At 36.3% G+C, this 22,865-nt stretch overlaps 3 protein-coding genes across 3 annotated transcripts; 2 read left to right on the top strand and 1 right to left on the bottom strand.

Annotated features, from left to right (window-relative positions):
- Positions 1 to 3,521: 3,521 nt before the first annotated feature.
- LOC107778609 (pentatricopeptide repeat-containing protein At3g59040-like) lies at positions 3,522 to 10,541 on the top strand. Its single transcript, XM_016598893.2, has 7 exons — positions 3,522 to 3,721; positions 4,483 to 4,795; positions 5,216 to 5,506; positions 7,397 to 7,645; positions 8,124 to 8,248; positions 9,027 to 9,125; positions 9,774 to 10,541. Exons 1-7 carry the CDS (start codon positions 3,657 to 3,659, stop codon positions 10,402 to 10,404), a joined length of 1,773 nt encoding a protein of 590 aa, XP_016454379.1. The 5' UTR covers positions 3,522 to 3,656; the 3' UTR covers positions 10,405 to 10,541.
- A 1,317-nt stretch (positions 10,542 to 11,858) lies between these two features.
- Positions 11,859 to 12,890, top strand: LOC107778610 (beta-D-glucosyl crocetin beta-1,6-glucosyltransferase-like). The gene is given in 1 exon segment (XM_075238622.1): positions 11,859 to 12,890. A coding segment is annotated over 1 exon segment (789 nt). The 5' UTR covers positions 11,859 to 12,006; the 3' UTR covers positions 12,796 to 12,890.
- Positions 12,891 to 14,716: 1,826 nt separating this feature from the next.
- LOC107778611 (auxin response factor 6-like) lies at positions 14,717 to 22,019 on the bottom strand. Its single transcript, XM_075238612.1, has 14 exons — positions 21,310 to 22,019; positions 21,090 to 21,208; positions 20,510 to 20,608; positions 20,366 to 20,422; positions 20,136 to 20,294; positions 19,916 to 20,000; positions 19,397 to 19,487; positions 18,821 to 18,985; positions 18,623 to 18,745; positions 18,054 to 18,129; positions 17,760 to 17,907; positions 16,541 to 17,664; positions 16,182 to 16,372; positions 14,717 to 15,145 (listed from the first exon to the last, which is right to left on the bottom strand). The coding sequence occupies exons 1-14, from the start codon at positions 21,350 to 21,352 to the stop codon at positions 14,944 to 14,946; spliced, it is 2,682 nt and encodes an 893-aa protein (XP_075094713.1). The 5' UTR covers positions 21,353 to 22,019; the 3' UTR covers positions 14,717 to 14,943.
- Between the last annotated feature and the right edge of the window lie 846 nt (positions 22,020 to 22,865).

Genomic DNA, 22,865 nt, shown 5'->3' with positions numbered 1-22,865 from the left:
TGACTCTATTCATACAAGTATTAGGGGTGCCTATATTATTGATTCCCGATGTGTCCTATTATTATATCGTCTGTTCATGGGTCACAGAAAATACGTAAGTTGATAAAGTTTATCCGAAGGCATATTGATCTTATGACATTCCGAGAAATCTTATTAACTTACTTCTTATGCATTTCATTTATTTATACATGTATATTGACCCATGACCAGATGCGTTATATACGCGCATATTATATGTATATGGGATATGGAAAAAGGTTACGACGTTATATACGCACCACCACCTGATCAGTTGGTATACATTGATGATTTCGCCCACAGAGGCCGAGATGATATGATGGGATGCCCTCAGAGGCTTAATGATGTTATGTGCACATATACCTATGCATGATATGACATTTATACGTACATGTATGACTTTATAAATATGTCAGGATTCACTAAGTTATTTAGACTTACAAGCGGATTCCTTTACTCCATATTTCTTTTATGTCTTTTATGTACTGATTTTCATGCCTTACATACTCGGTACATTATTCGTACTGATGCTCCTATTTCCTGGGGCCTACGTTTTATGCCTGCAGGTGCAGGGTATACAGGCTGATGGTTTCCCTTCTTAGGATCCTTGCTCAGCGAGAGTTGGCATGCTCCATTTGATCCGAAGCTGCTTTTAGGTTTTTGGTACGATATGTTTGTATACATATATGGGTATGATGGGGCCCATTCCCGTCCTTTATATAGATGTACACTCTATTAGAGGTCTATAGATAGTCATGTATAGTCGGATAGTATGTGGCCTTGTCGGCTCGCCCTACCGTATTTCGTATATATATGTATATATGTCTTTTGGGCACATTTTCTCGCGTATGTTATTCACACAATTAAGTAGTTTGCTGCCAGACGTTATGCATTTCCTACACTTATTTCATGTTTTATCTTAGACGTATGCTTAGGGGTGTTCGACAGGTAGGTTCGGGCACTCGTCATGGCCCATCGGTTTGGGTCGTGACAAAAAAGAAACTATCCTTTCTACGACATGAAAAGTAATTACTCATTTGTTGAATGAAAGAAATTACTTTTACTACGTCATGAAAAGAAAATTCTCAGTTTGTTGAAATGAATGAAAATACTTTTTCTATATCATGAAAAGAAAGTACTCGTTTTATCAAAATGAAAGAAAATATTTTTTCTACATAGGAAAGAAAAATACTTAGTTTATTGAAATGAAAGAAAATACTTTTTCTACATCATGAAAAGAAAGTACTCGTTTTGTTTAAATGAAAGAAAATATTTTTTCTACATATGAAAGAAAAATATTTACTTGGTTGAAATGAAAGAAAATACTTTTTCTACATCATGAAAATAAAGTACTCGTTTTGTTGGAAAAAAATACTTTTTCTATTTCGGGAAAAGAAAATACTTAGTTTGTTGAACGAAAGAAAATATTATTTCTACATCATAAAAAAAAGTACTTGTTTTGTTGAAATAAAAGAAATATTTTTTCTACATCATGAAAAAAAGTACCCGCTTTGTTGAAATGAAAGAAAATACTTTTACTACATATAATGAATATACTCATTTTATTGAAATAAAAAAATATTTTATCTATAACATAAAAAGAAAGTACTCTAAATAATAGTTCTATTTATGGTAGGTGAGGGGCGGGTGGGTGTGGTGGCGGGGGTAGGAGTAAGGGTGGGTGAGTAGGGGTGGTTTGGGGGTGGGGGTGGGTGGGAGTAGGTTGATGGGGATGGGGAATAGGGTGGAGAAGATTTAAAAAGAATTTTAGAAATATTTTCCCTTCTTTTGATAGGGAACATATTTTTCTCCAATTGGAGGACAATGAGATGGGAAAAATTAGAATTCATGCCAAACACACCCTTAGTCCTCATGGAACTTTTCGCACAACCAAAAGTAGGAGCTAAGAAATCTTGTCTTTGTATGCCGGATGATATTTTTGATAAATATTTTCTAAAAGAATAAGTTATTTTCTAGTGTTTGATTGTTAGAAATCAAACAATGACTTCGCTCACTTTTGACGACGGCTCTCAGTTCAGATAGTATATTATTGATGGGCCAAAATGGCTCTGAAAATAACACGGGCTTGCCAATTTTCGGACATGTAATTAAAAACTAGTAAGTATTTGTTAAGTCATTGAAAAATAACTATATTATTTTGCTGAAACACAAAAAATTTCAGCATAATATGCTGGATTATGGAATTTATGTATATAAATTTTCAGCATATTATGTTGGAACTCAAGCACACGGAAAGTTCCAACGTAATATGTTGGATTATGGAGTTCCTGCGTATAAATTTCTGGCATATTATATTGGAACTCGAGCACATTATAATTCTAGCACATTATGCTGAAATTTCATATGTAAAAAATTCGAACTCCAGTATAGTATGCTGGAATTTTTTCGGATTTATATGGGTGTTTTTGTTCAAATTTTATCTTTATATGAAAAAGTGGCTAAATTTTTATTACTTCTGAAACTGTGGCTATTTTTCAATTACCAACGATAAATAAATTATGTGGGATAGCCACATTTTAACATGGTATTTAGTTTTTATCCAGTATTTTTAATGCTGAGCAAAAATAGCCACTATTCTATTAAAATTAATACGAAAAGATGTTTTTACCCTTTTTTCATGAGTACTGTGTAAATATTAAGGACATGATGTCCTTAACATTTACACTGCACACATAAAGTTATGGACACTATGTCCTTAACAATTATACTAAACATATGAAGTTAAGGACATGATGTCCTAAAGTTTAACAGCGGAAGGTGCAAATATAGGATACTTTGTCCTTAATATTTACACAACATGATACTTTGTCCTTAATATTTACACAACATTCATGAAGTTAAGGATATCATGTCCTTAATATTTATACAACATGATACTTTGTCTTTAATATTTACACAACATTCATGAAGTTAAGGACACCATGTCTTTAATATTTACACAACACTCATAAAGTTAAGGATACTATGTCCTTAACATTTACACTGCACACATGAAGTTAATGACACCATGTCCTTAACATTTACACTGCACATATGAAGTTAAGGACATGAGGTCCTAAAGTTTAACAACAGAAGATACAAATATAAGTTAAAGACATTATGTCCTTAACATTTACACTGCACATATGAAGTTAAGGACATGATGTCCTAAAGTTTAACAACGAAAAGTGCAAATATAGGATATTTTGTCCTTAATATTTACACATCGTTCATGAAGTTAAGGACATCATGTCCTTAATATTAGCACAGGGATATTTTTGTTCGTGCAGGTAAAATATTATTAAGCACTCACTAAAAAATAAATATATTTTAAACAGTAACTAAAGAATAAAGACATCTCTGATTAGTGGCTAACCGTGCACTTCTCCTTTTTTTTTTTTTTTTTTCCTCCTCAACGGGCTGAATTTACAAGACAGGTGTATGAAAAAGCCCAACGGATAAGACACTCTACATATATTACTGTATAATATAAAAGAGAAAAATAAGAAAAAGAAAAAATGGTAAGACAAAAAGAAGAAATATCTGAAAAGATTATTCAAATCTTCAACTCCATGAGGATTGCAGTGAGCTAGTGCAGCCAAAGCAGAAGCAGAAGCAATTGTAAAAAGTGGAAGGAAATGCCTCAAACAATGATGATTTTCCTCAAACCATTCATTTCAGCTCCCTCTTCTTCCGTCTGGAGGTTTTCTCACTGTTTTTTTTTATAAATATTTTTATTTTATTGTTTTGCTTAAAGAACTATATTTTGTGCTTGATATTGTACAAAGATTACATATTTATGTCAGAAGGGTATTTATTGGTTCACCAATTTGGGAATTCTCTTATTTAATAACTGTTCATGCAAATCATGCTAAGTGTAGAGAGAATACTGACTATCTCCGTTTCTTGTTTTTTTTTTCTTTCGTATGTTCTGAGTCTTATTTGCTGTTTAGAATTGGATTGATATGAAATAGTAGTTGAGAAATGTTAAATAGGCCAAAATCTTATCTTTGAACATTTTTGGGGTAACTGATTTTAATTTTTCATGATTTTATCTGTTTACAGTGTTTTATTAACAAAATTCCCTGTCTAAAATTTGCCTGCCTCGAAAAAGTAATACTTGGACGCGGGGAATGCCAAGTTATAGCTTTATTGAATCAGAATAGCTGTGTTAGCTGGTTCTTGAATCTTATACCTGATGATTCTTTTAGCTGTTAGCTTTATTTTTACTGCCAAGAAATACCACAAAAAGAGATATGGAAAAAAAAATGTAAGTAGAGTAGGAAAGAAAGAAGAAAGAAATGTAAGATTTTTGTAGTTTCTATTATTTTGGTACACATGACTTGTTACCATTCGCAACTCCATGTATGACAATATTTTGAATTTGAAGCTTTGTCTTTGGCAAATTTGATTTTGTTCCATGTTGTGAACTTGTGCTTAGCAAAACCGTCTTTTCTCATGCAGTAAATCAAATAGTGGTGGGAATTTATTGGATACAAATGTTAAAATATGTAAAAGAGCAGAAGTGGTGTGTCAAGGCATGCTGGCACCGAGAAAGTTCATGCAGAAGAGGAAGAAAGTAGAGGTTTTCAAGAGCGCCGAGGATGAAGCAGACCAGAAAAACTGGAGAAAGATGATGAATGAAATTGAAGAAACTGGTTCTGCTGTTTCGGTGCTGAGAAGCCAGAGGTCCAAGAACCAGGATCTTCCCAAGGACCTTGTTCTTGGAAGCTTGGTTCGATTTAAACAGCTTAAGAAGTGGAACCTTGTTAGTGAGGTATGGACTGTTCTCTGTGCATTCAAATTTTTCTCAAAGAAAATCTTTTTCCCTTTATATGGTGTGGATTCTGAGGGTTAGGTTTAAAACGGTGCTATTGAATTGGGTTTCTGATTTCTGTAGTGCGGGGTATCTGGAATTTTCCTTTTTCTTCTAAGAAATTGGGGTTCCATAGGATCATTGTTTTACCAAATAGATTCGGTTTCTAAAATCAGTTGCTCAATTCTTCTATTGAATCTCAAGGATATACGTGCTTTGTACACTGTTGATTTTCTCTTTTCATCCTCTTAAATAGATTAAAAAATCTGTTAATTGTCATCTGAGTTTTTACGTCAGTTGTCTCCCATTTCCGCATGTTTTAGCCAGTACTCGTCTGTGTATATCTCGATTATTTGTAGTCTAATCTGTTGTTTCCATTAGATTCTTGAATGGCTTCAAACTCAGCATTGGTGGGATTTTAATGAAATGGACTTTCTGATGCTTATTACGGCCTACGGGAAGGAAGGGGAATTCAGTAAAGCTGAAAGCATTTTAGGCTACATGAATAAGAAGGGCTATTCCCCGAATGTGATATCTCACACTGCTCTGATGGAGGCATATGGAAAAGGAGGTCAGAACAGTAAGGCAGAAGCGATATTTCGGAGAATGCAAACTTCAGGCCCCGAGCCTTCTGCTATTACATACCAAATCATTCTCAAAATCTTTGTTGAGGTAATATAGCAAACAAAATAATGGAAGTAGATAGACTTAGGAGCTCAATTATTAAAGATATAAGAAGGTGAATGATATATGCTGAACACAACTATGAAATTTTGGTTGTTTGTATACCATTGTAAAACTAAAATTTTCTTGTCAATTGAATTGAGCATGTCGTGTCACTCGATTAGTAGTCTACTATATGTTGAGTGTGAAGTTGTAAACATAAATACTTGTGATCAGAGTGTTTTCTTTTAAGCCTGATGACTTGCTGTGGTGGAAAAGGGCATTTATATCATACAATTGCTGGGATGATGCTTTGCTTAGAAATTGGTAGAATCATGAACTTCATGTTCTATCTTGTATGCCAAAGCTACATAATGTAATCGGATTAGTAACAATTGCTGCAATCATCTTTTTGTTTACTAGGCAAAGGGTCCACTCCGTAAGTTCCTTGACCATTATGTGGTAGAATGAGAAGAAAAGCTTGATAAAATGGTATGGTTATTAAAAGAAAAAAATTGCGATGCGTATGGTGCTTGGTAATGAATCTAATAAAGATCTGGCATTTGGCTGAAGCTCCAGGTCAAGACCGTTAGTGATATTCCTAAATTGTGTTATTTTTAAAAAAAGGACCATTAATGATATTTCTGTATGAATCTTTAGACAGTAAAGTTTTGATCCAGACATTTTATTTATGCCAAATAGACTAATCCAGGGGAATTGATTTAGCAGTTCAAAGAAACACTTTGAGATGCAGATGTTGACTAGAGTCTTTTGTCTCTTGTGCTTCTCCAAGTCCACAATTAACGATGCTTAATAATGACAATGTTAATTAGAGAAAAGAGAAATAAAAGGTCCTATTATAGAGCATCTTTGCGAAATCTGTTGTTTACTTCCTCTGACTTCTGCTTTTAAAAAAGTCTGCCCTTCTTCTGAACAATATTTGAAGATTCTAATCTTTCTAATCTGTTGCTTATGTTGTATTTGGCTCTTGTTGTTTGTTCCCTTGCTAAAACTTGCTTAGTTACTAGAGTCATTCAAATGGAATGGTCCATAGGTGCGACAATGTCTTCATTGAATGTGATAAAAGGGGACGAGGTAGACCTTGTACCATTACCATTTGTTACATACTTTTATAGCCGACCAAGTACTGGAAATTGATTTGGAAAATGATTTTCCAAGAAAATGAAAAAACATAGTGATTAAATGAAAGTTTATTAATTGATGGATTCCCTTAATTTAGGGAAGTTGATAAAGTCATAAAAACCATCAATTAACTCTTTATAAAGAGTATTTACTGAAAAAAGATGAAGTGTCAAGCAGGAAATTGGTACTTAGTGTTAGTAATAGCTGTTGTACTTTTTTTTTCTAAATGTAATTAATTGGGGAGAGAAAAAGATAGTTGTAGAACCACTACACCAAGTCAAACTGAAATGGTGCCTCGAAAACCGGAAGTAATTGTTTCTGAAACCTTTGCTTTGTTCCTGAAAGCTGCTTGAGCTTGTTTGGTACTAGAATACAGGAAAAAATTGACCAAACTGAACCTGCGCTCCCTTATGCTTAACTAGCAATAAAAATCAAGAAGATTGAGAAAATAGTAGTCGATTGCCGTTTCTTTGATAACTGTTAGAATCTTTTTCTGCTCTCAATCTACGATTTCTTGTGGTTCTGAAGCATTCTATTTTCAGAGGAACCATACCTGGCTATCTGCGAATGTCAAAGGATTATTCACTGGTAATAATAGCAGGCAACAATATATAAGAAAGCAGTAGTTCAACGTGCAGTGCTTTTATGGGATAAAAGATGTTTTAACTTAACTCAAAAATCCAAGGAAATTTTTTAATCCGCTAGTTCCTTTATTCATTTATATAAAGTTCCTTGCTAATGAAGGGGTTAATACAGGGTGACAAATTTAATGAAGCTCAAGAAGTCTTTGAAGCTCTTATGGATATGGATGCACCTCCGCTAAAACCAGATCAGAAAATGTTCCACATGATGATCTATATGTATAAGAAGGCTGGAAAATATGAGAAAGCTCGTCAGCTGTTTTCTTTGATGGCCGAGCGAGGAATTCCACAAAATACGGTTACTTACAACAGTTTGATGTCGTTTGAGACTAACTACAAGGAGGTTGCAAACATTTATGATCAGGTAACTTGCAAATAATTTATTAGGTTCTGATTTGTTCTGGAAATGGTCATTAAGTATGCTGAACAACTCCTCAAGTGCTTGTACATCTCTTCCTATCAAAAAATGTATTTATGCTATTATAGGTTTGTTCGCCTTAGCAGTTAGCATAGTTCTCTGTACTACTCCCTGATGCAGTAGTATTACACCATTTTAATTTGAGATATTAGTGGTCTTTTAAAAACCTTATATTCTTGCTAATTTCTTCTAAGGTTTCGAGACTTTATTTGCAGGATTATTTGTAGTATTATTTGTCTATTTTAGTTATTGTTTCATTTTTGCTTTTGAAAATCATGGGCACACGGAATGGCTTCATACATTTGCACATCAGTTAAGCTTTGTCGACACAGGCAGTTTTACATTTGGGGTTAATCACATATGTGCTTTAGTTTTGTATTTATAATGACTTGATTAGTAATTTGAAGCAAATGCCTAATTTTAGATGCAAAGAGCTGGTCTTCGACCTGATGTTGTTAGCTACGCCCTTCTCATTAGTGCATATGGAAAGGCTAGAAGAGAAGAGGAGGCACTAGCTGTTTTTGAGGAAATGCTTGATGCTGGCGTCAGGTATTTAGTTATTCACTTCACTGGTTATCGAAGCTTTTTAACATTGTTTTCCTTTCCCACAGCTTCCTTCTTCTCTTGTTTTCTCTCCCTTCTGTTGGGTGAGGGGAGACAGTAGTGCGTGCAGTTAACACTTTGCACCTTCGATTCATTTTGATCTTTTTTCTCCGGATAAGGTAAATACTTGTATTAATAGTGGGAAAGCTCGTGTATACATGAGGTATTCCAAAAAGTAGACACTCTGCATGAAAACATTATTCTCTACATATGATACCCCATATAGTCAGTTACTTTAAAATGTGCCATTTCATCAACTAGTGAAAGCATGTTTAACATATCTTATATGTTTTTCTTGTCCTAATAATTGGAAAGAAATCAAATTGATTATTGTTGCACATTGAAAGATGAGACACATTCTATCTCCAGAGTGGAAGATGCATTTTTCTGAAAGAAGATCACCAATTAACTTTCTTATTGACATTTGTGCTTGACGAAAACATAATCATCTAAATTATGGTTTCTTGTTTCAATGGAATTGGTTTTATTCTCTGCAAAGATATTTTCTGATGATAGCTCCCGGTAGAAAGCACCAAAATCTGGTAGTAGAGATGTGTTTAAGCCAAGTTTTTACTTATTTAGCAAGAGTAGCTTAAGTTCAGAGACATATATGTTATCCGTCTCCATCCCAGATGACGTGATCTTGCTATGGATGCTTTGAGACCAGTGACTGCGTTCTCTTACCTTTAATTACAAGGGTTATATGAGCGCGCTCTTTTTTCAGGCCAACACAGAAATCTTACAACATCTTGCTAGATGCATTTGCAATCTCAGGAATGGTGGAGCAAGCCCGAACTGTCTTCAAAAGCATGCGAAGAGACAGGTGACATTTTGTTTACATTTCCATGAAACTTCTTTTAACTATTATTTTTATTAACTCAAAAGGCTTTTATCCATTGTTTGTCAGCACCAGATGGTCTCACTTGATTTTCCTATGCTTTGCTTCACTTATTTTGTGGTCCAACAATCCTCACAACAATCCTAGGATGCTTAGGCGTAGGCTTCGGATGAATCTTGCATCCAACATTGAATTTTTTTTATGCGCCCACTGTTTTTAAAATAATTCATCCAAACGGTTTTCTAACAAACACGTTTCTAAAATAACTCGTAGAGACATTTTTCTAACAAACACTTCTGAGAAAACATGCATTTTTTTAATCTTTTGCTCTAACAATGTGTCTGGTTTAGCGCTTATCGGCCCAAAGCATGGAGGTGGATAATAATAAGTTGTCTTCCTCCCAAATCCTGAACTTGACCCAATTCTCTAACTCAATACTTGGATTAAATTCGCCGACTCACTCAATTAAAGGAAAGCGGAAAAGTAAAATACGTGGTGGATTAAATTCGCCGACTCAATTACTTGGGAAATTGTCAAATTCGCCGACTCAATTACTTGGGAAATTGTCAATGCTTTGCTCTAACGTAGGAATCCATTCTCAAGTAGACTTTTGATTTCAATATTTCCCTGCAGATGTAACCCCGACCTTTGCTCATACACAACAATGCTATCAGCTTATATTAATGCACCAGATATGGAGGGTGCTGAGAAATTTTTCAGAAGAATAAAACAGGATGGATTGGAGCCCAATGTTGTCACATACGGCACACTGATTAAGGGATATGCAAAAATAAATGGCCTCGAAAAGATGATGGAGAAATATGAACAAATGCGGGTCCATGGTATCAAGGCTAACCAAACTATCTTCACTACAATCATGGACGCGTATGGTAGGAATAAGGATTTTGGCAGTGCCGTTTCTTGGTTCAACGAGATGGTATCTTCCGGGGTATCTCCTGATCAAAAAGCAAAGAACATTCTCTTGTCCTTGGCAAAAACATCGGAAGAACAGATGGAAGCTAAGCAGCTTACAGGATGTGTCAACGATCTGATAGTTGACAGAATTCCCAGTTACATCAATAATAATGACGAAGACGACTATGGCGGTGATGGTAGTAGTGGTGATGACGAAGACGACTACGACGATGATGATGGTAGCGGTGATAATGAAGACTATGATGATGACAATAATGCAAAAATAAGCATTTTGTCAGGAGCAAATTTGGATCAACTAAAAGTTAGTGGTCGTGCATCTCAGACGTAAGAAAGTAATGCAAAATGAGCCTAGAAAATTTTGTAAATCTTGGTAGTCTTCCTAGCTTATATTACACTTCTTCTCCTCCATTTTGTATCTTAAAGCAAATATGAGACTCAGGAAAATGAAATTTCAACTTTGAAAAACAAGCAATTTCTTCCCATCTGTCCAAGCCTTGGTGGATCGAGTTACCTAGTACCTATTGCTGGTGGGAGGTAACAGGTATCCCGTAGAATTAGTTGAGATGCGCGCAAGCTGATCCGAACATCACGGTTATAAAAAAAGAAGAGCAAGCAATGTCCAGCTAAAGGTTGTCGACATTAGTGTTGTGTGTTCATGTTCTTGATATCAACAACCATTCAGTGTAATCCCACAAGTGATGTTTAAGGAGGGTCGTGCTTACACAGTCTTACCCCTACCTTGTGTGTTCGTGTTCATGATATCAACAAACACCCAGTGTAATTACACAACTGGATTCTAGGATGAGTAGTGTGTAACCGGCGCTCTTGGGAAAGTAGAAAGATATGTTCTTGAATCTTGATAGCATGTATCTTTATTCTAGTGGTATAGCTGTATGATTCACAATTGTGCAATTCCATGTCATGGTGTAGTAACCATCCTTTCAACTTTAGTCAGTTCTGGAGTTTTATGAGTTGAATTTACTGTGTGTGACATTTACAGCTGGTGATCAAGTGGGCAGGAATCTGACATTTCAAATTAAAAGTTCACCTCCATCCAGGACCGTTCGAGTTAGGACGGAAAAAAAAAGTAAAAAAACACTATAGTTACTTCTAATTTTATAAAAATTTATAAAAATAAAAATAAAATTAAAAGTTGAATTTTCCTTGTTAGGTGTAGCTATCTTGGCAATACAATAAATTGCGTTAGTTGGAGCTGGGGCCCAATTCACCGAATCACTGAAAGTTTACAACCATTGGATGACCCACTCCGACCGCGTGTACGTTCATTACCCGAACGATGCAATTTTTTAAACATTCGATATTCAAGAACAAGGATTAGCCGTATCCATTAGCTTCAGTCCAAATTTTATATTTGTTCAAACAATTGCAGAAATATTATACTTTTTGGAGTGATCTTTAATTTTTGAATCCAGCTTGCCCCTTGTAGGAAATTACTGAATTTTTTGTTATTGTTGTTGTTGTTGTTGTTTGCTTGCCCCTTGGGCGGAACTTCAAGGGCAACACTTAAAAAGCTTGAAGTTGTGCCTGCGAGACAAGCGAGGACAAAAATTCAAGATCATATGCTTTAAGGGCTATTTGTGTACTTCACCCGTATGAAATATATAAAATACTAATTTATGACTTAAAAAGACTAGAATTTACAAGGTATTACTAGTTTTAAGGTATTAATGTTTCCATGGTTAGCATATGGTCACATCTCTCCATACTTAAACATAGCCAAAAAACTTGTAGACAAGGGTTTTTACATCTACCTTTGTTCTACACCTGCCATTCTTAATCTTATCAAGTAAAAAATCCCCCAAAATTACTCTCTTTCATTTGATCTTGTTGAACTTCCTCCTATTTACCATACAACTAATGTAATGGCCTCCTACCACATCTCAACTCCGCTCTCAGAATCGCATTTACCATGTCAAAACCCGAATTTTCAAGAATATTACAAAAAATTAAACCCGATTTGATAATCTATGATATGTTACCACCATGGGCAGAAGAAGTTGTTACGGTTTCACATAACGTTCCAGCAGTAATGCTCTTGACTTCTAGTGCAGCTGCATTTTCACATGTTTTGCACTCGCACAAAAACAAAAATTCATGCATTGAATTCCCATTTCCAGCTCTTTATTTGAGTAAAATTGAGCAGCAACAATTCCAAGTAATTATGGAACAAGCTACTAGAGAGAAAGATCCTGAGGATAAGCTCCTCCATCCTTTATTAGCTGAAATAGGAAACTCGAAAAGAATCATTTTGATGAGTACATCAAAGGCAATCGAGGCTAAATACATCGATTATATAACCGAATTATCACATTGGAAAGTTGTTCCTATTGGCTATCCAATCCAAGATCATGATCCTATGAGTACTGAAGATGATGATAATGATCTTATCGATTGGCTAGGAACGAAAAATGAGCATTCAACTGTATTTGTTTCCTTTGGAAGTGAGTATCTATTGAATAAGGAAGATTTTGAAGATATAGCATTTGGTTTAGAACTTAGCCAAGTTAATTTCATATGGTAGTAAGCAGAGGCGAATCCAGGACTTGAACGCGTATTACCTAAAGATTTTCTTGAAAAAATTGGAGATAGAGGAAAGGTTGTGGATGGTTGGGTACCACAACAAAGAATTCTTAACCATCCGAGTAGAGGTGGCAAAATGGTTAAAAGAAAACAGTTATGCACCCATATTATTCATTAAAAAATGGGTTGGATAATGAACTTTTTAAAAATGGGTCGAATATGGATAAGAACCATATTATCCACTTAGAAAATGGTTTACCAACTGGATAACCAATGGACAACTGATGTGTTTAATTTTTACATTTGTAAAGCTTCAAATTGGGGGTTTCTCAAGTTTGGAAGACTAGTAATTCTCCCACAAGTGATCATATTCAAGAAGACATGGATAATATGGATATCCATATTATCCGCCGAATAACCCGTTTTTTATCCGTCTAAAATACGGGTCAGTTCAGATAATTTATCCATTTTCGACTTGCTCATATTCGACCCGACCCGACCGTTTGTCACCCCTACATCCGAGTATCGGAGGATTTGTAAGTCATTGTGGTTGGAATTCTGTAATGGAAAGTTCCTATTATAGCAATGCCAATCCATATTGATCAACCTATAAATGCTAGGTTGATGGTTGAACTTGGCGTGGCGGTGGAGATAGTGAAAGATGAGGAAGGGAAGGTTGGTAGAGAAGAGGTAGCACAAGTTATTAGAGGTGTTATTTGTGAAAAAAATGGGGAAATTCTGAGGAAGAAAGTTAGAGGTATTAGTGAGAATTTGAAGTCAGTAAGAGGAGAAGAAATGGATGAATGCTGCTGTTGAAGAGATAATACAGATTTGCAAGAATAGCCAAAGTGCAAAAATATAACATGATGTTGTAATTCATAAACAGATCATGTTGTGTTTCTGATTGCTTTTCAAAAATAATAGGGTGGGAAGAGTATATTGCTTCCAAGTTTGTTGTTAGTTGCATAACTTAAGTAAATCAGTTGACATGTTTTCTAACTCTGTCCATTTGTTCTTCTAGTTAGTACTAGTATGTTTAAATGGATCATGTTAGACTGCCTCACACCCGTGCAGCTCTTTCCCGGACCGTGCGTGAAAGCGGGATGCTTTATGCACCCCTTCAGGTGCAGTTCTTTTCCGGACCATGAGATGTATGTCGTTGTATTTAATATATACACTGCATTCAATTCGGATGTATTCGTTCTTATATATTTTACATTGTATTAAATTCAGTTGTATTCAAACAACAAAATTTCAAGAAATAGAGTGTATACCGCTCGATACAATTCGGTTGTCTACATAGTATTGAGTTCGGCTATATTCATTCTTAACTATTTTACATTGTATTCAAATCGATGTATTCAAGCAACAAAAAATCACAAAACAGTAATATTCGGCTGTATTCAATTCATTGTATTCATTCGTAGCTACTTTTACACTATATTTAATTCGGCTGTATTCAACAACAAAAATTCAAAAAATACAAGGATCTGCCACAAAAAATAACCTTCGAAACACAAATATATAGACGAAAATACAAAAAAAAAAAAAAAAAAAAGGTATTTGCATTGAAAATTACAGAATACACTCAAATTTGAGTGTACATAACACAATGTATTTTTTGACTTTACTTTTTTCAGCCTAATCAAGGCTTAACTCTTAATTATCAAATTGCACCTTCAGCCCCTTACATAGAAAAGGGGAAAAGAAATTTAAAAAGTCCGTCTAAGGATCATGAAGAAACTGGCTTCTTGCAATGAATTTTTTGCCAAATATGGAAAAGGCGCTAGGAATTTGTGAACTAGAGGGGGCTTCGGAGCTCATACAACCACCATTCGACTCAACCAACCTCGACGCTCGAGCATCGAGAGAGGATGAATAAAGATGTGTAAAAGAAGAGACGGTCTTAGACCTTAGCTGTTTATATAAAGCGAGGTCAATTGTTGTTTTACCGGTCTGTCTGTCCCAATAATTGATCTCAAACCTCCCAAATACAGGTGGTAAAAGGGCATTTTATCCGAAAAAGAATATAAAAAAGTACAATATATGCATCTAGCAAAGTCAAAACTATGGCAACTGCTAATTCGATATTTCTGCAGTTGGTCTCTAGAAGGTAGTTCCACAGGCTTATCAATAATAATATTTATAATTTACAGTGTACTTATCTGGGATACAAGCTTCAAATGAGACTTAGCCCTTGTCTTTAGGTAGAAAGATACATGACATTTTGACACAAACAAAGGGTACAAGAAATTTGCAGACATTAACCAAGGGCAACAACAACCATATGGTACAATTACCTTAGGCAGGGGTCACTTTTTAATCATTAGTAGTCGAGCGACCCCAAGGGTATCCCGTTCATGGTATTTCGGGAGCCCTTTTGGTTCATATAGTCATCACATCCGACGCCATTGCTAGGAAGCCTTTGTGCTTGGCCAGCATTTGGAAGATCAAGGCCCGCTTTCCCCATCTGTTGCACTTCGAGTGGAGAAAGTATCTTGATGTACCAAACATTGTTCACAAACTCCCTGAAGCAAGATAGAGATGGTTAAAAAAACATGGAATAACTAGATATGGTAAAATAAACAGACTGCATGAAGGACATGTAAGTGCGCATACGACCCAAACAGTAGAAATATAATGCATGCCACAAACCATTGGCTCCATCCGCAAACAACTCGATCAGCCAAGTCTCTTCTTTTCCTTTTTTTTTTTTTGCAATAACAATGGGGTCAGGGCCCTCTTTTGTGCGCCTCGACTAATCTATGGGTACCTGCTACCTTCCACCAATACCGATATTGGATAACTTTGTCTATCAGAACTTAGATGAAAAGAAATCACCTTACACCTCCTTGCCTCCATGGGGTTTGAACCCTGATCTCATAATTTTTTTGATTGTTAAAGGTAAAACTCTGATTTATTTTTACACCTGTGGCGTTCAAGCAAGCTTGCGCGCACCTGGACTACTTCCACGAGATACCTGCTACCTCCCACCATCAACCTATACCATGTAACTCTAAAACCCTGATATCATAATCCATTCTAACTTCATTGACCGCTAGTCCAGACCCTTCGGTGTGCCAGTACAAAAAGGTTTCCCTCCAAGATGCTCACTTCAGCACAAGGGAAGACTGATTTTTATAGGTGGTAAAATGAAAATATCATGTATACTTAAAAAACTCAAACAACAACAACAACCACCCAGTATAATCCCACTAGTGGAGTCTGGGAGAGTAGTGTGTACGCAGACCTTACCCCTACCCTGGGGTAGAGAGGCTGTTTCCGATAGACCCTCGGCTCCCTCCCTCCAAGAACTCCTCACCTTGCTCTTGGGGCGACTCGAACTCACAACCTCTTGGTTGAAAGTGGAGGGTGCTCACCACTAGAGCAACCCACTCTTGTCAAAATTATATGCATGGAGTCTAGAACAATAGTTTGAACCCCCCCCCCCCCCCCACCACACACAAAACACACAGAAAAAAGGAGACACGGGGGAAGGGAGGGCAGAAGAAAAAGGTTGTAGTAGCAAGCCTGTAAAAGAAAAGAAAGTTAATGGATTCTTACTGCCAGGGATCGTCACCGAGGAGGAGAACATCATTCTCTCGGTCTACAAATACAAGCTGCCAGCCTGATCTCTCAGGGTCCTCCAACAAGCCTTCTAGCCCAAACATGTGAGCAAGCTCACTTCGAAGTTCGTGATAGCTGCTAAACTTGGAGATATCGAGTGACCGTCCAAAGGACCCTGATTTATGAACCTGCCAGAGATATGCAGTGTGAAACATCATATTTATGAACCTGCCAGAGATATGCAGTGTGAAACATCATACCGCCTCTTTAAAAACTTTAAAACTAGACAGCGTGTTTGACCATGCAATTCAGAGAACAAAAGGTGAACTGTATGTAAGACAAGCTAATAAGCTCACCTTCACAAAGGTTCTATTAGTTGGGTTTGCTTGGTCCCCATTTTCGGAGGACTGCAAGAAACCTGATTCATCTACACAACTTGAAGTTGTCATGTCTGAGTTAATGGGATAATCGTTGCCCACAGTATTTGTAAAGGTAGAGGTAGCATAAGGAATAGATAAAGATCCATTATCACCACTACTATCCTTCATGTTGGACATACCGTTCTGCAGTATGTTCAAAGAGTCGGTATTAAATCCATACAGTGCACTGTTTTGGCTATCTTCTACTCCTCTATAATCAGAAAAAGATTCTCTGCCAGGAAAAGGGGGCAACAGAGAGGAAAGATCAGAGACTTTAGTATTGTGTGATATCACATCCTCAGGCTGGGGCACAGCGAATGGAGTAACTCGAGAAGGGAGCTGAGATTCTAGAGCAATTCGCTTTGATGATGAGGACGAAGACACTAGAGGGTGAGCTTCATGCATGTTAAGGACAGCAGACGCTCCATCACGGGAAAATGAACTCAACAGACTTTGCATAGTAGAATTACTAGATGCATTGACATGGTTACCAAGTATATCAGAAAATGTTTGTGGAGAACCAGTTGAACTTAAGACTTGCAAATGAGAAAGCTGGGGCTGCGCAGCCGAAGTCATCTGAGAGAGACTGGACATGGCCTTGGTTTGCTGTTGATGTTGAAACTGCGAGGAGTTCACTTCTTGGTGTTGCTGAAGCTGTGGCTGCAGCAATTGCTGTTGATCATTATAATTCTGACGGCGCTGCAATTGTTGCTGAAGCATCTGTGCCTGAGATATTAACTGGTTTTCGGAGAAGCCGTGAAGCAGATTTTGCTGTGAAAGAGAAGGCTGCAAAATCTGACTATGACTCAAAGATGCTGAACCGCCAGGTATACTTTGTTGGAACTGCATAAAGGACTGATTTGCAAGCTTCGATGGATCTAGTGCAGCCATTGTTTGCAGAATGTCAGGTTGCAAACCTAACATAGAAGCATCAATTCTTGGCTGCATAAACGGAGTAACACCATATCCCTGGAAATTAAGGGACTGAATCCCTTGATCTCCTATGTCACCACGAAGCCACGAGAGTGGAGAATTCATAGTCATATTACCATTGGGAAAACCTGAGTGAACGAGAGGTAAACAAACCACGTAAAGTTAGAACTCAACCAAATTTACCTTGTTTCCCCAGGGCAAAAAAAGCAAGAAGAGACCATACCAGGGAGAGAAGGTAGTCCAGATGGCCAAGGCCTCTTTAGCCTAAGGGAGAAAGGAGAAGGATACATAGGAAAAGTTGTCAGAGGTTCAATTTCCCACAGCGAAACTCTGGGCTGCCTCTCTCCTGCAGTTGATTCATCCCATCCAACCTGCATCAGGACCAGCGACAAAAGATCTTAATTTATACACTAAAGGCACCACCAAGCTCGTTATAATTTATAAATTTAAACAAAGATACAAGTAGCAGTTAATTGATCTATTACTTTTATTAATGAGCACCTGTTATAAAACTAACCTTCACAGACCGCCAATGTGAATTTGGCCAACGAACAGGATCTAAATCACTGATACCAGTAATTGTGCCCATATACCTGAATCAAAAGATATTTACATGATTAAAGTGTGCATGAGAGAGAGAGAGAGAGAGAGAGAGAGAGAGAGAGAGAGAGAGAGAAAATTGGGGGAAATTGCTGAGGCTCAAAATCAATATTCCACACCAGCAACAAAAATTTGAAATACCGAACTGGTTGTAAGAGGGTTCGCATGTAAACATATTAACAGCGAAAGTATGGTATCTTTCTTCGTAGAAGAGGTGGCAGTAGCTCAAATATTTTAATCTCCTAACTTTCTTTTCTCTTCCTAAAAGAATTTCCCCTGCTTCTAAATCAGCTAAAACTTCACAAAGGCACCTTAGCATAGAGTGACTTCAAACGCAAGCTCTAACAAAATTAACTACCCACCAAAGACGGCCACCCTTTTCACATAGATATCCCTCCCTTTTACTATAAACCTGGCTCCCCAATTCAATTTTGTCTTTCAAATTACTTTACATTGCACGTGAAAGTCCAAGAAGATAAGACCTACCTACGGACACTCGATTCTTCTGTTTCAAACAGCATCCGGAACCTCATACCAACAGAAATCCGTGTATGATAAGCTGCTTTAGCATACTTGGCAAGAGGTATGACAAACTCTGATGGACTAGCCCTGAAATTATGAAGCTAAAAGGTTAAACATGACTCAATTTTTGTTAGCAGATGTAACAAAAGAAAAAGACTTTACCTTGGATTATAAAATATTGTAAAGCGGCTATTAGTTGCAGCTGCATGAGCCGCAGCAGCAAGGAGACCAATGTGCATGCTATCACTTGACAAAACTGAAGAAGGCATAACAGTTTGAGGACGATTAGCACGTCGAATCCCCAAAAGCAATTGATTATTTTCATTCCTGATAGAAGGTGACAGTATTTGAGCAAAGATAAAACTGATATCAACGAACTGAGAGGGTGAAACGAGAGTGAATTCCTTAAATTGCAAATGATTATACAACTACATCACTGTCAACTGCCAATACATGATGCTGATTCAGAGCTACCTTATCACGGAAGAGAAAATGATACAGGTTTACAGTTAAAAGTCACAGACGTAAAAGATTGAAATCATTCCTAAATTCGTGAAGATTCTCAGTTTGGCTTACTCAAAGTAGCAAATGACAAGCAAGACAACATGGTCAAATAAGATTCTGCACTTAAATTACATACTGCCATTTATCTGAAACTATTTAAATCATTTGAAAGTTTCGGATGGTGGAGTGGAATCTTTTGAAGAATTAATAAAAGGTACAGACAAAATCTTCTACCAGATAAAGATGACTGCATCGCCCGCAACAAGTCTCTTTGCACTTACGAACACACTCCATCCTGTTGTCAATAGATGCCTCTTTGGTTGGCCTAAACATGAGCAACCAATTAGTGTGCTGGTAATGCTTGTGCCCAATTTCATAAATAATAACATGGCAAGTGACCAGAGAGTTTGATTTTAAAATACTCCCTCACAACAAAATTAAGAGATGCAAAATCCGAAACATGCAAAGTAGTTTCTTCGGAAAGCAAGCAGCCAGAAGAAAGCAGCAATTTTTTCTACTATGTCTGTGTTGTGTATAGATATTTTTTGGGATTGAAGTGAAAGGACAAGTCAGTAAAGATGATAATGATAAATATCTCAGCTCAATGTTGTGACTTTATATAGTTCATATACTGCAGTAGACAAAAAACTCTAATCTCAAGCTTGAATTATCTTTTCTTTCAGGTACATTTGATTCATGGTATCAACTACAGAAATAGTACTCCCTTTAAGTTCTGCCTGAACAGAAACTCACCACGAAAAATATGCCGGAATTTCCATTCATTTCCATGGAGATCTTTTGCAATCAACTCTTGACAGGGCGGCTGCTGAGAGTAATCCTGCAAGATCAAGACACATTCGTCATGAGATCACTGAGCACTACAAGGATACTACAGAATCCAATGCTGATGAGACACAGCAAAAGAAAAAGGAAAAGAGAACCACAATGCTGATGATCTGTCGAAGGAACCTACAAGAGGGGGAAAAACTTTTTCTGCTGCACGTCGGGGGACAGAGAATCCACCATGAGTACTGGTGTCACTTGCCGTCAAGGTTTTGCAGAAATAGTTGGTTGGTTGTTTACTCGGGATGCCAAGTTCAGCTGGTAGCAGGCACACATCCTTTTGCTCTTGCTACATAGAGTAAGTCCGTTAACACAAAATAATTAGTAAAACGGATTTGAAAAAGGTAGGAAGTGGCATACTGCACTTAGTGGCTGCAACGTCATTTGGGCATATACTTCATCAGTCTCGACATCTGCCTGTAATTTAAAAATTCTTCAGAATAATACCCTCCATCACAGAAACACACATAGATAACATATCACAGCTACTAAAACTAAACTTACATGCATTGTCAGGTTGTGAAGTTGACAAATTAGCTGAGGTGGTAAACCAGGATAGTTAGGGATATGAGCATCTACTTCCTTGTTTGTCGAGGCAGCAACCTGTAAAATCTAAATTAGATTGAAGGCGTCTAAAACTCTCAAGTCCATACTTCATAAAAGAAACTCAAGGAGCTACTCAAAGCTAAAATAGGAAGAATGTGCCTCAAGAAGAATCAGCTCAGATAGAATTCAATGGCTCATGGCACAAACAATAGCAGCATACTCTATTTAGTCACTAGAACTAGAGGTGCAAGCTTTAACAGAACATCACATGAAATTAAAGGGCAAGTTACACATTTGGCCAGTCGCCCAAAAATAATACTTCTGCTAGCCAAATGTACAAAAAAGACACACTGATTATGTATAAAATATGTATATTATACATTAATATACAAAAAAATATATAATACATTTTTTAGGCTATTATTTTTTGGGAGCGGCTATACAGTGTAATTTTCCCGAAATTAATCAAATATGAACCATATCAAACACTGAAACTTCAATGAGCTACACTATGAAACATAATATACCTACAACAAACCTGTTCACTATGCCCTTGAGGAAAATACACAACTCTGCTTCCTACGGGCGGAAGCGAAACTAGTGGTCCTGCACACGCGTGCCACAGCTCTGAATTCAAGCATTTCTTCTCCCCTGTTGCTGTAATTTAAGCATAAAAATATGAACTTTACTAATTAATCACTACAAATAATGCTTCACTTCAAGTCCACCAAACAAGTAATAACAACAAACAAACAAACCTTCCTCTGGTTGAGGATTGAACCCAGCTGAAGATACCCTCATTACAGCAAATCAAACTAACTCCTATCAAGAACCTACTTTTCACTAGTTAAACCCAAAAAGGGCACCCCTCAAATAATATAAAAAAACAAAATAATGAGAACTTTAGTCTTTTTAGTACAACCCCCACCCCCCACCCCAAGCAAAAACCAAGCAGCAAGAAACCATATTTTTCATCCAAACCCACTTCCACAACTAAATACCACCATTAAAAACTGCTTCATACTTGTCCCCAGATCTTCAATTACTCACTGGAAAATAAAACAAACACACAAAAAACTACACAAACCCTAAATACCCTTTTCTTGAAATAAGCTACAAAAGCAAGTCAGCAACTGAGCTTAGCAAAAAACTGAAGCAGATCTTGAAGTTAACTAAGTAAAACTTGAAACCCTTAAAGAAACTGGGGGTATGAGTTAAAACTAAGTAGAGAGCACAGTAAAAGAAGCAACTTTTTGGCTACTTCAAGATCTCTGTAAGAGCTCAAGTTGGCTATTTCAGTAGATCTCTCTCTCTCTCTCTCGGCTGTACTTTTTCCCTTTTTCTTTTCTTTTTCTTTTTCAGTGATTTTCTTTTTCACATATTGAAAGCTACAGAAGAAAGGAAAGAGCAAAAAAAGAAGAGGGGACCCCAAGAATTTAAGGAAGCTAATAGAAGTGAAAGATTGTGTGAAATGCTGCTAAGTTTGGGAACTGTTCTTTTAGCACCTCGTTTGGAATTGCCAATAAGAAAAACAATTATAATATAAAAAATTCAAAATTTTATTTTATTCTAAAACTCAAACATAAAACTTATTAGAAAGTGATTATATTCGTCCCACCGCAACTTTTAAAAAAAATATTTTAGTAATACACAAGGTGAAAAGGTACTAATAATACTCATGTTATAATATTTATTGTTACAAAAATACCCCTAAGGAAGCAGCTTGTTTTCCTCCTTACTTTAGAACGAGCTATTTTACTTCAAAATTCAAATTAAGGCTTCTTGTTTGAGTAGATGAAAATTAAAAAACAATTGTAGTAAAAAATTAGTAAATTACATTGTTATATAATTTTAGTTGACTTTTTTTCAATGACTTTGGAAACGCTATATAATTTTAGATGACTTTGAATATAAAGTTGCTTAAAGAAATTAAAATCTTGTCCTATAGGATATTAAGTAAAGGTAATTTTGATTACTGCGCAATTAAAAAAAACACACATATCATAAGTATCCTTAAAACATGTAATTTTAAATAAGTTATTACATCTATAATAAGAAGGGCATGAAATTAAATGGAATTTGAAATTTTAAAGTAATAAATATTGGAAGTACCTTTTTTTAGCAAACTAAAGAAATAATGCAATAATGTTTGAGTTATTCATTGCATAACAGTCTTCGTTTAAAATCTCTTTGATAACAAGTTCATTAGTCAAACGGCCTTAATTGCTATTAATAGTCTGTTTGGCAAAATCAGAAAAATCAGCTTATTTTGAAAAGTGTTTTTTTAAAAAGTGCTTTTCAAAAAAGTATTTTT

This window comes from Nicotiana tabacum, chromosome 2 (genome assembly GCF_000715075.1).
Source record: "Nicotiana tabacum cultivar K326 chromosome 2, ASM71507v2, whole genome shotgun sequence".
Lineage (NCBI taxonomy): Eukaryota > Viridiplantae > Streptophyta > Magnoliopsida > Solanales > Solanaceae > Nicotiana > Nicotiana tabacum.
Note: the sequence above shows the minus strand (reverse complement) of the source record. Positions and strands in the feature narration are given on the sequence as shown.